Source organism: Triticum dicoccoides, chromosome 3B (genome assembly GCF_002162155.2).
Source record: "Triticum dicoccoides isolate Atlit2015 ecotype Zavitan chromosome 3B, WEW_v2.0, whole genome shotgun sequence".
In the NCBI taxonomy this organism is placed as follows: Eukaryota; Viridiplantae; Streptophyta; class Magnoliopsida; order Poales; family Poaceae; genus Triticum; species Triticum dicoccoides.
Genome location: NC_041385.1, coordinates 604,568,836 through 604,582,820, shown reverse-complemented (window position 1 = coordinate 604,582,820; position 13,985 = coordinate 604,568,836). Strand labels below are relative to the sequence as shown.

Sequence of the window (13,985 nt, the reverse complement as noted above, 5' to 3'; positions counted from 1 at the left end):
CATACTTCCTGTATTGGTCAATCTTCCTCTCCTAACCACCTTAGGAAGCTATCGGTTTCCAACACACGTTCATTCTTTCTCTCCATGTTTCGATCTCTAAGTCTCTCAACTGCACAACCCCTTTTTCCACTCTGTTACCAAATGTATTTGCCTCACACACCCACCATTGCACCCCATGCCGAGCTCTCTCTCTCTCTCTCTCCCCCGTCTCCCTCTCACCCTCTCGTGCTAAATACATGCATTGCCTATCTAACCCCCCAACCTCTCGTGCGCACACACGCACGTAGTATATCTAGGTCACTCCCTCGAGACTGTCTCACTCTTTCTTCCACACGGTGGGCCACACTCGCTCAATCTCGCTCTCTTTATCTGAGTCTTGTTTAACCTCGTTTTCTTTCACACACAAATGATATCTCCCTGTTCGGGCCTCAATCGACACACTCTATACTCTCTCACGCAGATTGTCTATCTAGGTCAGTCCATCCAAGCCGCCGCCACTCTTTCGACCTCATGGTGGGCCATGCTCACTCAATCTCTCTCTCTCTCTCTCTCTCTCTCTCTCTCTCTTTCTATCTCTCTCTCTCTCTGTATGTCTCGATTGACCTCGCTCTTTCTCGGACAAAAACGATATATCACCATGTTTGAGCCCAGTTCGACCTATTCACATTGTATATGCACATCGTCTATCTAGGTCACTCTCTCCAACCCGTCTCACTCTTTCGATCGCATGACGACCCTATGTGATTGGTTGACCTTGCTTCCTCCCATGCACAAAATATATCTACACGTCTATGGCTGGATCATCTCTCAAGCTCTATCTTACAGCCCTCACCCTTGCCAAAAGCTCAATCGGACAATATCTCTCCGGAGCATATATATTTTTTCAATGAATGCCAGACCACACTCACTTTGTCTCTCTATCTATATGTCTCTCGATTGACCTCGCTTTCTCACACCGTATCTTCCACGCATTGAAGCTACTACCTCTCCATCCCTCGCAAAGCCGGAGCTATTTACATTGCGAGGGGCACTCCAACCTTGGATTAATTTGTGTAGGCATTTATTCCGGTTGGTTTAGATTATATTTTCGTAGCATTCGGCCCACAACTACTCCAAACACTGTTGCAACCCACGCAACTCCCCTAGTTGATTTCCCTCTGGCTCGGTCATCGCTCTCACGCACGTCCTTTCTCGCCTTCAACATCGCACCATGGTATTATTGAAAAAACTATGTTGTTCTCTTTAATTATTATAAATAAGCTACAAAACTACACACCGATAGTCCACTTGGAATGGAACAAATTTCGACCCACAAAGTAAAGTGCTACAAACTACATACCGAGGGGCCCACATGTCATGAAACAAATATGGACCCATATACAAATTAAAAAATAAAGGACGAGGATCGAACATGCGACCGGGCCTTCAAGCCGCACGTCAATAGGCAACATACGTAGAATAGCAATGTTTGTTGTACCCCCTTTGTTCACATAATGTTTTTATATTACCACAGCCTAATTAATGGATAACATGTAATATTACTTTTAGTACTATTCGCCTTCACTTACTGGTGGGTTCCATGTGTGCTCTCTCTCTCTCCTCCCCTTCTGTGTTTAGACACACGGGCAAACAGGAAGAACTCGCGGGCGATGTTGCCGTTGACCATATCTGGACGCATTCACAAGTCACGGCACCAGTTTCACGTACTAGCAGCACTAGTCAGTGTGTACGTGCAATGCACGTTAATTTGGAAGTATATTAAGTGCATGCGGATATTAACTACTAGGATATTATTTGCGTGTTGTCATGTGATTAGCACTATTTTTGGCATGAAATTAACTGCACGCTAAACGTGTTGAGCGCTCGACATTGAAGCAGTCTAGATCGTTGGATGACAAGGAATACATGTGGATTGATAGAAGTTTTATATTTAATTTGATACAGCTCTAGCAGAACATTCAATCGATCAAACCATACATTTCGTTCAGTCTGACTCCAACTTTAAATTATACGACGATCGATATAAAATAAACGGAAATGATAAAGGTTTGGATTTTAAGCAAGGCAATCCGAACATTTTTCATGGCAAATTTAGATTACGGTAGGGGGGGGCGTCTCGCGGTGGGAAGCGGCTCCTCTGTCATGCTCTGTGTGTCGTCGGGCCACTGACCGACAGCGACGGCGGCGTCTTGCGCCGTTGTTGGCATACTCCTGGACGTTGGCCTAGCTTCAAGGAAGGACAAAATGTTCTGGACTTCGGAGCGAGTCAACTGGCGGGAGGAGGCGACTGGCGTTGGTGCAAGGAAGCGGTCGACGGTGGCCATCCATGCCGCTGAGGGGGGCACTGGCTCCCGCGCGGGGACAGGCGCTGTCAACGGCGCGGCGGAGACATTCGTGTGCACGGGCACCAGCACAGGCGCGCACGTCAGTGCACGCGCAGGCGCATGCGCTGGCAGGTGCACGGGCACCGGCACGGTCATGCGCGTCAGTGCACGCGCAGGCGCATGCGCTGGCAGGTGCACGGGCGTGTGAAAGTCGGCGGGGACCTCGTGGAACCCCATGGCATCAAGCTCGGCGACAATGTGCGGCTCCCAGACCTTCAATGCCACGGGGATGGGCGCTGGCGCAGTCGGGGCGACGGGAGCCAGAACAGGAGCGGGGACAGGCGCAGCGTCTTCCCGCAAGGCCAGTTCAAGCTCATCCCAAAGCGCCTTATGTTCTTGAGACTCCGGCTGGGTGTCTTCCTCATGAAACTGGAACACTAAGGGCATACCATCATGATGCGGCATGGCGTACGTTTAGGTCAGGCTAGTTGGAGGTAGATGACAGGAGAATCAGAGAGGAAGAGAGAGGATTGTAGCGATACCGAGTAGTGTGGGGTTGATTTTAAACTGCGGCGCCGGCAATATTAAAAGTGGGAGCAGTTGGGACGATGGTGGGCGGCGGAGCCTGGTCAAAGGGCTCGCCTCCCGGTGAGTCTGCACAGCGGTCTCCTCGCACGCCTCCCTAACAGCCGGTGCAGCGGTCTGCTCGCACGTCTCCCGTCAACTCACACGCTTGTTGGGACGGCACCTGCCGATGAGAAGCGGGGACTCGTGGCGGCACGTAAACGTCCACGGTTTTAATAGTGAAAGCGTTCGCCTTAACGTGACAGGTCTTTGTTCCAAAATACCTTGGCTCTTAATTTGTGCAACTTGTCATAAGCAGCTTGTCTCGAATTGAAGAAAAAACTTACGAAGTAATATTTGTGCCATATCACGTGACCATGCTTAGTTTCAAGAATTTATGCTCACTTTTGGATTTTCTGAAATTTTAGATCCAGGATTTGAAACAATACTATCATAACCTGCATCATGCAATAAATTTTCAAGCCGTACATCTGTCCTGTATTTCTTAAGAAAGGATTTGGTCAAACATTTTGCTTAGTTAGACTTCAGACAAGTTATATATGTAGAGTAAAAGGATAATCCCTCCGTACCAGTGCATTGCCTGATATATTAACTCAAGTACTAGGCACGAACAAACAAGCTCAATTCTGTGCTCATCCTGGTGTAGTAGTAGTAGTACTAGGCAATGCAGTTGACGGGTGACCTTGACGAGCGGCGGCCGAGGGAATTGAACCGTGCTCGGCATGGTAGGTAACGTTGTCTAGTTACTCAAGCATCCCTCCGTTGTTCATCGGTAGTCATTATGGACCGGGGACATGAGGGGGATTTCCTAGGGCTGGAATTCTGGCTGCCGGATATTTCGACTTGAAACGCTGAGGCTCGACTGGTTGGGGTTGCCTAATGTGCGTATCATGCACGCCACCGAAGGACACGAGCCCGGTTTTTTAGGATCAACACGAGCCAAGGTCTGGCTGGTACGCCGTTGGGTCCTACCATTCGAGAATACGAAAGGAACCTTTTAAATTGCCGAACGAATCTATGTGTACTACAATACCCGTATTTTCCTTGCAAATACTAATCTCAACGTGGTAATTGATTCATGACGAGTTGTTGAATTAGAGTGAGTTTGTGATATAGTGATCTCAACGTGGATTTCACATTTCATGGTATCCCTAGTAAGTTTTCCAATGCAAATTCAAATTTAAAAGATGAACAATATGGAGGTGAGAAAACTTTGTATGTATCAAGCATATGACCACACACAGAGAGAGAGAAAGAGAGAGAGACACACACGCACGAACATAACAACAATCCAGTAAGTATAGTGCATCTATTTTTTCCAAACTATGCATGTATGCCACGAATTCAAAAATACTCCTTCTATTCCTAAATATTAGTCTTTTATAGAGTTCAACAAGTGACTACATACAGAGCAAAATGAGTGAATCTAGACTCTAAAATATGTCTATATACATCCGTATGTGCCAGTCCATTTGAAGCCTCTAAAAAGACTAATATTTAGGAATGAAGGGAGTAAAATGTAAGACATCCATGGTCCTCAGTTCAATATTTAAAATGAACATGAAACTGAAACATGAATATTAAGTCTAGTACTATAGTACATGCAAATGTTGTGTTTAGGCGGAGCTATGATTGTCGGGGGTCAACCCCTCGACCTTAGATAAAATTGTGGAGCTCTGTTTAGGGTTGTTTAGATTATATTTGTCCCCACCCTCCCAACCACCGATTGGTTGTGCACCCCCACCCCTCCTCCCCGGGAGAATATCATGTGCCCCATACCTTAGATGCTATATGCCGATACGAGTTGCTTGGAGCTTGTAGATCTGAGATATAGCAGCTCACATGATGTGTCTTAATTTTTTTGCAGGAAACCTTGATGAGTTTGAGAATTGCACACAATTTGTACAAAAACTACTTAGATGCCCTTTGATCCCATATCCAACAACCTCGAAGCCCGTATCATCGTAGCATCTAAGATGAAGGAGGACATCATATTCTCATGTATGTAAGAATATCATGTGCTACCACACCTTAGATGCTTTAGTGATACAAGCTCTTCGGAGGCGTTGGATTTGTGACCCAACACCCCCTCGGTGGTTCGAATGGTTTTTTGCAGAAAAGCCCCAAAAGAGTTCGGCCACTGCTTACAAGCACAAAGACTGCACAGGCCGTAGAGAGATTCGTCGGGCTCAATCGCCGCGACTTGGGTGGTGGCCGATTGGCGAGCCACTGCGTGCCTCACCCACCGCTGGAGCCTCGACCGACCAGAGCGCTTGCGCTGGTGGGAGACAGGGAGGGAGGACGGCGCAGGAGTCGATCGGTATGGAGTCGACGGCTGCCGCAGCAAGACGCCGCGGACACACGCCCGAAAGTGCGTCGTCCCGCGGACGGGGAGCGCGTCGATGTCGAGTGGTGCCTCCTGGAGCCAAGCGGAGTCGTCGGCGATGAAAGTGAGCGCACCGAGATGGATCTCGTGGCCCTCGACCAGAGCTCCGCCGGAAACCATGATGAAGGCGATCGGACAAATTGCAACTTCTCCAAAAAAGTCGCTAAGACACCTGCCCCACGGTGGGCGCCAACTGTCGTGGTTCTAAGTCTGATAGTAGAATGGGGGTAAGTATGGAAAGGCAAGGTCCTAGCTATGGAGTAGTTGTACACACGGATGTTTAGCGAGTTCAGGCCCTTCTCGGAGGAAGTAACAGCCCTACGTCTCGGAGCCCAGAGGCGGTCGACTGATCTCTGTGTATATGAGTTACAGGGGTGCGAACCCTTCTACCAGTGGAGGGGGTGGCTTATATAGAGGACGCCAGGACCCCAGCCAGCCCACGTAGAGGGGGGGTTAAAGTACATTAAGGCCGGGCGTTACTGGTAACGCCCTACATAAAGTGCCATCATGACCATTAAGACTACTTAATTACAGACCATTTGGATACAGCATAGATCTTGAACTTCTGATGGTCGAGTGTGTCTTCATGGTCGAGTGTCTTCTAGCCGGCCGAGTGGAGTCTCCCTTGGTCGAGTGGAACTTCTCTTGGTCGACTGGAAGGTAGCTTCGTATGATGATGTCCTTGGGTATGGTATCCTAGATAGGTCCATGACCCTACCCTAGGTACATAACCTCATCAGGCCCCTCTGCCATCAACGCCGCCACGACGCTAGACAATGTCGTCGTCCTCCTGCACAAGTCCATCATCACCCATCGGACGCCGAGTCTCCACTACACCATGCCGCCAAGATCCACCGCCATTGATGTGTAGGATGAAGCACCGCTCCACCACCTACCGACACCCAACCACCAAGCCGTTCACATGTCCGTTCAGCCGATGAATGTCTCCAAAGATGATTCCCCCACGTTGTCGTCGCCATCATCCGATGCACGAGGTCCCTCAACGCCTCCAACGAGGGCTACGATGCCCACGGGAGTCGTCGTCAATGGTAACCTCATCTAGATCTGAGTTTTCCCCGGAAACACTAGAGCGAGGGACGCCTCCACCATCGCCTCCAACGAGGAAAATGACACGCACGGGCGCCGCCACCGATGGTGGCATCCTCACCCACTTCAGCAGCTAGACCACCATCTCTTCCTCCACTTGATCCGCCACCGAGAAGCCACCGCGAGGAAACACCCACCGACCAGATCCCTTTGGACCGACGATGAAGACAACCAAAGGTAGAAGAGGTCACATCGCTGCGTGACTGGCGTCATGACAACACACGTCGTCCCGAGGTGCCCGCTCAAGATCCACCGTCACAGCCACGCCTCTAAGCTGCACGGAGGGACGCCCCGCCACCGCCATCATCCCCCTGCACGGGCTTTGCCCAGCCAGGATCCGGCTACGGCGGGAGGGGAGGCAGAGGGAAGATGAGGCGAAGGGAAAGGGAGGGGAGGCGGACGGGATCTAAAGGGGATGGGAGGCAGAGGGGAGGGAACGTGGCATAACCAGGGTTCACTACCATCGAGAGATAACAAACCAAACCCGCTAGAAGCTTGAGAACGTGTCTCATGCATCGATGTATCAAATGCAACCCGATTTTCTGTTGTATTTTGTCCACTCGAGGTAGAAAAGAAATGAACTAAAAGTTTTCAAAAATCTAATAGGAGTAACATATAAGCGTAGAGTTACAACATCGGTTTGGAATGGAACAGATTTAAACTTGAACCTGGACCACAATTTGAGAGACTGAAAATTAAATGTTCTCCCCAAAAGTTTAATTTAATGTTTTTCTTCTTGTTTCACTTTTTTTGTTTTATTTGCAGTGACACTTTTGTGTTTATATTGTTGTAGTTTGTACGCTCTTCTGCCAAATCAATTTACTTTAATTTTTCTGGCCTGTTTTATTGTACTTTGTACTCATATCATAGAAATATGTGTGGCTTGAGTTAACTGTTTTCATTGTTGCGTTAATGTGGCCACTATATTTTATTTCATAAATTGTATCACAAGTGATGAGCTATAAAAATAGAGTAGATAATTAATAATTGAACACTTGGCTTCTTTATATTAGTTCGATTTTCTTATAAATCAAAACACAACATCATATTTCACTTTTCGAACAAAATATTAGTTATGTTATGTTTTATTTTTTTAACAAAACAATTGTTACCAGCTGCTGACTCACATGCTCGTGGAGCTTCGATGAAGCGTTTTTTGTCGACATGAAAGCGTCAAGCAAAGATGCGGGGCTTCAACTCGAGTAGGATATCAAATAGCGAAAATCACTCTAAGGACTAGCAGCAAAGCTATATTAAGGAGGAATATTGTGAGACTTACTAGCCCCTGCCATAGCTGCCTCTTCCTTACACAATTCAAAGCTACATATTGTTAATCTCCTCACCTATAGATCCTAGAAATATAATCACTAAAACATTGGAACCATTATTAATGTAGGTTCAGATAATCTTATCCGGTCTTGATGAGAAAAATAGCATATAATATGAACATAGACAAATAAAGATCTGAACTAATCAAATACTATTTTTAAGATGAAATAATTGTTGTTTTATGCTGTAAGTTTTTATCGCTCGTCTTAAATACGTTTTAACTATTTAGCATGTCGCAAGTGCATTTTTTTTACTTTGACTATCCCGTATGTGGACTTAAATGTTTACATAGAACAATATTATTGCAACTTCAGGTACCTGTCTTGAAACATTCTAGAACAAACGTTGAGCGTGTCATACGTAGTACCTTCTTTTTAAAACGTCGTATGTGGTACATTAATTTGCTACATGATTGAATTATTGTTCTCCTTAGTTGACATTTGTATATCTTGACCATCTGGATGTTCTTAGACAATTTGACATTACTTACAAAGATGATGGATAACAACCGTATTGTCCAGATTGTATATATATTGTATGCCACGTGTAGGGGAGGATAGTGTATTAGTTGGTTGGAAATTAAAATCATGCTTATCTTGTTTGTCCTCTACGTGATCATTTTAATCAAAATGTACATAATATAATTTCTAATCCGGTAAACAAATACTACTTCTCGATTGACATGAGCATATTCCCTCTACTCCATGTGTAGCACCCAGCATGTTGTGTCTATGTTACTCCCTCTGCTTACTTTTGCTCCACATGTTAATTATGTCTTAATTCAACTTCTGTGAAGTTTTTATTAAAAAATGTCAACGCCTACAATATCAAATAAATACAATATGAAAAATATACTACATGATTGATCTAATGATAGGTATGGTGGGTGATGCTATTTTTCATAAACATGGTCAAACTATGATGTTTCTTGTACTGCCATGATAGATGATGCATAGATCAGAAGTTTTTCCCATAAAAAAAATATGATTTAAAGACAACCTACTGTGCGAAGGAAAAAATAAAGAGAGGAGGGAGCACCATGTAGATGCTATAGTGACAATAATCTAATGACTGGTTAAACTATATACTCAAATGGAACCGTAGAGCCAACTCCTCAACTCCACCTGTCTCTCTCTCAAAGAAAGGAAAACTCCACCAGTTGCATCCAACATGTTCTGCGTACGTCAGCTGGCTTCCGACAATACAGTACTTACCCAAATGACAAATATCCAACAACTGGTTAAATTATTCACACGTACGTACAGGTGCCCCTAGTAGTTTTAGTCATCTAAAATAGTCTAGCTAGTTTTGACACCTAGGCGGCCAATCAGTAGCTCACAGATGGCTCCGAGCCAGCCACAAGCTCTGCATTTTTTTCCTCAGCTTCAATGATCAACGACACCTGGAATGCTGCCAAATGAAGAACTGCACGGTACCAGCCAGCCCACTAGCTAGCTATCAACCTCGTCACGGTAGTACACCCGATCGTGACTAGTAGCTAAATTAAGCAGAGGAAGTTAATAGTTGATCCTGAAAGATAACATCAGCAGCACGCGCGGATGCTTCGTTAATCATGCTCCTGCGTTGCTTCCGTCGTTGATTAACCGGGCAATCACCGTGTCGTTAGCGCTTGCGCCGATGGAACGGAATGTTATTGGCATGGAATTGGTTTTCGCCGCCATACGCAGATGACTCGATGGATGGATATCTGACACGCACCGGAGCTAGCCGCTGCTTCTTGCATGCTGGGGTGCTATTGCTAGCCCACCCGAAGCCTGGCCTCCTGCCGCGTATCGGATTAGGGCTCTGCGTTCATAGTGCGGTGCGTGTGCGTGTGCGTGGATATACTACTCCACTAGTGAATAGTTTGTGTCCAGATCGGACGGGTAACGCGTCGACATTTCGTGCGTATTACTCGCTAGCAGGCTAGATTATAATAACCTAGAAAATGGTACAGTTACAATGATGGACCAGTTTAATCTGCCCGGTGCGGCACGCGTACGTGCACAAAACGTCGCGCTGTTTCTCTGGATGTCTACGATCAAACGAGCTTGATCTGGATTGGTTGATGGAAGATAGAGCCCCGCTTTGGTATAATCTCCTCACTAAACGTATAAAGAGTAATAAAATTGTACCCATTTTCATATGCATGATGTGTCGGTAACCGTCTAGGACAGCTCGCTTGATATGCTAACTGCTACCACATTTGCTTCTTCGTGCACGTCACGATAAAAAAAAGGTAGCGCCTTGTTCGGCCGGTTTTCTACTGTTTTAATTTTCCTTTCTCTTTATTTTTTTGTTTCCTTTTCCTGTTTTTCAATTTGTGAACTTTTAAATAATGGTGAATTTTTATTAAATCATTATCTTTTAATTCATGAACATTTTTTAAATCCGTGAACATTTTTTAATTTACGATTTTTATAAATTTGTAACTTTTTTCCTGAATCTGAGAACATCTTCTCACTATTTCCTTTTCTTTTTACCCTTTGTTTTTTTTTTCATATTTTCGTTATTTTTTGTTTTTAAAAAATACTCACGTTTTTATAAAATTGTTGAAATTTTCAAAAAGAATCACCCTTTGAATTATCTAAAAAATACGAATATTTGCATTTTGAAAAATTGTACAGAAATTTAAGAAAAATGTCCGTGTCTTTCAAAATTGTTTGTGTTTTGACATTCTAAGAAACTTTGAAAAACACAACATTTTTCTTAAAATTTCTGTAGATTTTTTTTTTTAAATGTGAATATTTGTATTTTATGAGCAAATTTTGAAAAAACAACACTTTTTTTTGAAATTTTTAAAAACATTTTTTTTGAAAACTAGAAAAATGAAAAGAAACAAAAACAAACAGAAAAAATGAAATACGTGGGAAAAGACCAGTTTGACAAATGGGCCAGCCCAGCAAAACCAGGGGCTTCCCGGGATTGAAGAACAAAGAAAGAAAGAAAAAAACTAGATTGACATGTGTTAAGATGTCCTAATTGGTTAGTGTGGTTCTCTCTAAACAAATAGGTCATAAGCTTGATTCACGTTGTCCTCCGTTGATGTGCTTAAGAGGATTGTACCGAAGCAGAAGTTAGCCTTCCCTTTTTAAAGGAAGAAAAGCTTTTTGATCTCACCTCGATTCTATACTAGTCTCGTCTACTGGCAGAAAATTCCTCCTAATTTATTATGCAGCAGCATTCTAAGTTCTTGAGGGTAACTTCGGTCTTTGCATCATCAGCGGCCGAGTTTGTTATTGCTTTTTATAGTACTACTAGCAAACAATCGATGATAAGATTTGTTATTAATTGAGGAAGAGGTCGTTAAGCAGCAGCCCATGTCACTTGCGTCCCCACGCACGTCAGAGCAACATGCCTTTGCCTTTTCCGCGGGTGGACAGTTTCTCCGGCCGGTCCATCATAGAGCGAGCGAGACCTGTATATAACTACCGCCTACCACGGACTCGACCCTCAGTGCCAACCAACAGGGCGACCAAGCTCAATTATCTCAGACTACTCAGCTACCGCCTGCCCGCTCTGGCGCTCTCAGCTCCTTGAGCCCTAATCGATACTCTACATGGCGAGGGTTCACCCCAACATGGTGCCCGCCCCGGGCGCCGTCGGCGACGTGCCGTGCGCGCCGGCCAGCTCCGCGGTGGAGGGGCCGACGACGCTGACGGTGTGGCGCAAGTCGCTGCTATTCGACTGCAAGGGCTTCACGGTGTTCGACGCCAAGGGCAACCTTGCCTACCGCGTCGACAGCTACGCCTCCGAGACCGGCGACGAAGTCGTCCTCATGGACGCGGCCGGCCGCCCCTCCTTCACCGTCCGCCGTAAGCGGTTCAGCCTGCAGGGCGAGCAGTGGCTGGTGTTCGCCGGCGAGGAGACACGGCGGCCCGTGTACGCCGTCAGGCGGAGCGGCCGCGGCAAGACGATGGCGCACGTCACGGCGTGCGCCGGCGCCGGGCCCTCTTACGAGGTGGAGGGGTCGTACGCGCGTCGGAGCTGCGTAGTGTACGACGGCGAGAGGCGCGCGGTGGTGGAGATCAGGCCCAAGGAGGTGGTCGGCACGGACGTTTTCCGCCTGGCGGTGCAGCCTGGAGTCGACGTGTCGCTGGCCATGGCCGTTGTGGTGGCGCTCGAGCAGATGTTCGCCAGGCCGTCGCTCCTCAGGAGCTGGTCCACATAGATTATATAGTTAATTATAATTTGTTTGTTCATCATCGGAGCACGTCTCAGTTTAGTCAAGCTTATAGCTTTTTTTGCCCCATGCACTCAGTTTGGGGTTGGAATTGAGACCGTTAGAGTCGATGGATCGATCTGTGTGTGTGGGCATGAGAGCAAGCCGATCTGTTCGATGATGCCCTCCAAATCAATGGCATATACGTACTACTATAGTATGGCCAAATGATGTCTTTTTGGTCTGTCGTTGTGTACATATTCTTTCTAGAGAGTGAAATAATAATTTTATAAACAGTTCTTTTGTATACGGCTCTCAGCTTCCGAGTCTGGAGATAACATCTTGTTGTCTTGTACAGAGCGCTATCTCGATCTTTTTCATGCGTATTTCGCCGAGATCACACGATTCGCATTACGTGGCTTGCGAGTTTCTGGCATCTTTGATTCTCGAGCGAAAGGGTCGGCGAGATCGCCAGAGAGATCTAGACAGGGACACCCTTTCTCGTCTTCTCTTCCGCTTTCCGTGCTCCGTGGAAACATGGAATCATATTTTTGGAAACATTTCCGGCTGCGTTTCCATGCGGTGTGGACTGGCAGGATCGACCGCGACTCGTCCTCATCCTGGGACCATTTGCCGCCCTGGAGAAGAGAAGGGAAGGGAAGAGACGTGCACACCTAGGGTCTGAAATTCAGTTAGGAACGAGAGGAGAGGAAGCCACTTTTTGGGTACCTGGCGCGTCAGTCCAGCTGGGGGCTGTGGATGATACGTGTGCGATCGGCTCTGAATTAATGGAAGCTATCCATCTGCGCCGTGCAGAACTTGCGAAGGACAATCCGTCTTGGTTTCTTGTGTTGTTTGTGTTCTTACGATGCAGGTGTTTGCCTCTGGCTGGCTCACTGAATTTTTTGCCCGTGAGTCATGTGCTGTGAGTGGTCTGTCCTTCTCCTATAACCGTTTTTTTTTCTTTTTTTGCGGAAACTCCTATAACCGACCCTGACGTTCGGGTTCGGCAACAATCGCTGTTTATTCACGAAGCACGGCTGAAACCGTATGAATAGAGAAATTAGTGAACAAAAATATCTTATGGAGTACTATGGAAGGAGTAGTATTCTTGCTTTGTGCCGCTTTTTGCGGGCTTTAGCGAGCAATTATCCACATGCCTCCCGCCCCTCCGCCGAATGGACGGCCAACCGTCTACTCGGCCTAGCAGCTGCTTAATGTCAAAGTTCAGTTAAGGAAAGACAGTTAGGGTTTTATGCATGAAGCACGGCTGAAACCGTATGAACATATCACAAAAATATCTTATGTAGTACTATGGAAGGAGTAGTATTCTTGGTTTGTGCCGCTTATTGCAGGCTTTAGCGAGCAATCATCCACATGCCTCCCGCCCCTCCGCCGAATGGACAACCAACCGTCTACTCGGCCCAGCAGCTACTTAACGTCAAAGTCCAGTTAAGGAAAGGTGGTTAGGGTTTCTGCCTTCCGTCGGTGAAACCGTCGATATGCCACGTTTCTTGTAGCCTTAGGCCATGGGTCCGTGGTGGATTCCGTCCCTTGTCGATGGGAAGGCTCTTTTTTAGGTGCTTCTTCAAGTTTTGTTAGAGTTTGTGTCATACTCAAGAAGACGAGACGGCGGCGGTTTCTTGATGATGGAATAAGGTTTTCTCCGCCTAGCCCCCGTCCCGGTGGTGCATCTAGCATCGCTGGAGGATGTGTGTGGAGGTGTGTCTCCGTCGGATCTTGCAGGATTCGGTCGGTGGTTGTCTTTGGTGGATCCGCTCGGATCCGGTCTTTACTCGTCTTTGTTCTTGTGTCTTCAGGTTGGATCCTTCCAATCTAAACTTCTCTTCATCGGCGGCGGTTGCTGTTCTGGTGCGTTGGTCCTATGGGGTCTTAGCGAGGTAACTTTTCGACTGTCTACTACAACAAATTGTGCCTGGCTCGGGCGAGGGAGGGGCGATGATGGTGGTTCGCCGTCGGCTCACTTCAAAGTTAGTAATCGTCGCTAGGTGGTTTATGAATCTGGATATAATTTTTGTTCTTCTGTTCGTTGTACTTCCATGATTGGAAATAAATAGATAGAAAGTTTCTC

At 46.5% G+C, this 13,985-nt stretch overlaps 1 protein-coding gene across 1 annotated transcript; it reads left to right on the top strand.

Annotated features, from left to right (window-relative positions):
* The first annotated feature begins 11,170 nt into the window (after window positions 1-11,170).
* On the top strand, window positions 11,171-12,202 carry LOC119277382 (protein LURP-one-related 8-like). The gene has a single exon (XM_037558666.1). It carries the CDS (start codon window positions 11,291-11,293, stop codon window positions 11,900-11,902), a length of 612 nt encoding a protein of 203 aa, XP_037414563.1. The 5' UTR covers window positions 11,171-11,290; the 3' UTR covers window positions 11,903-12,202.
* Window positions 12,203-13,985: the final 1,783 nt, after the last annotated feature.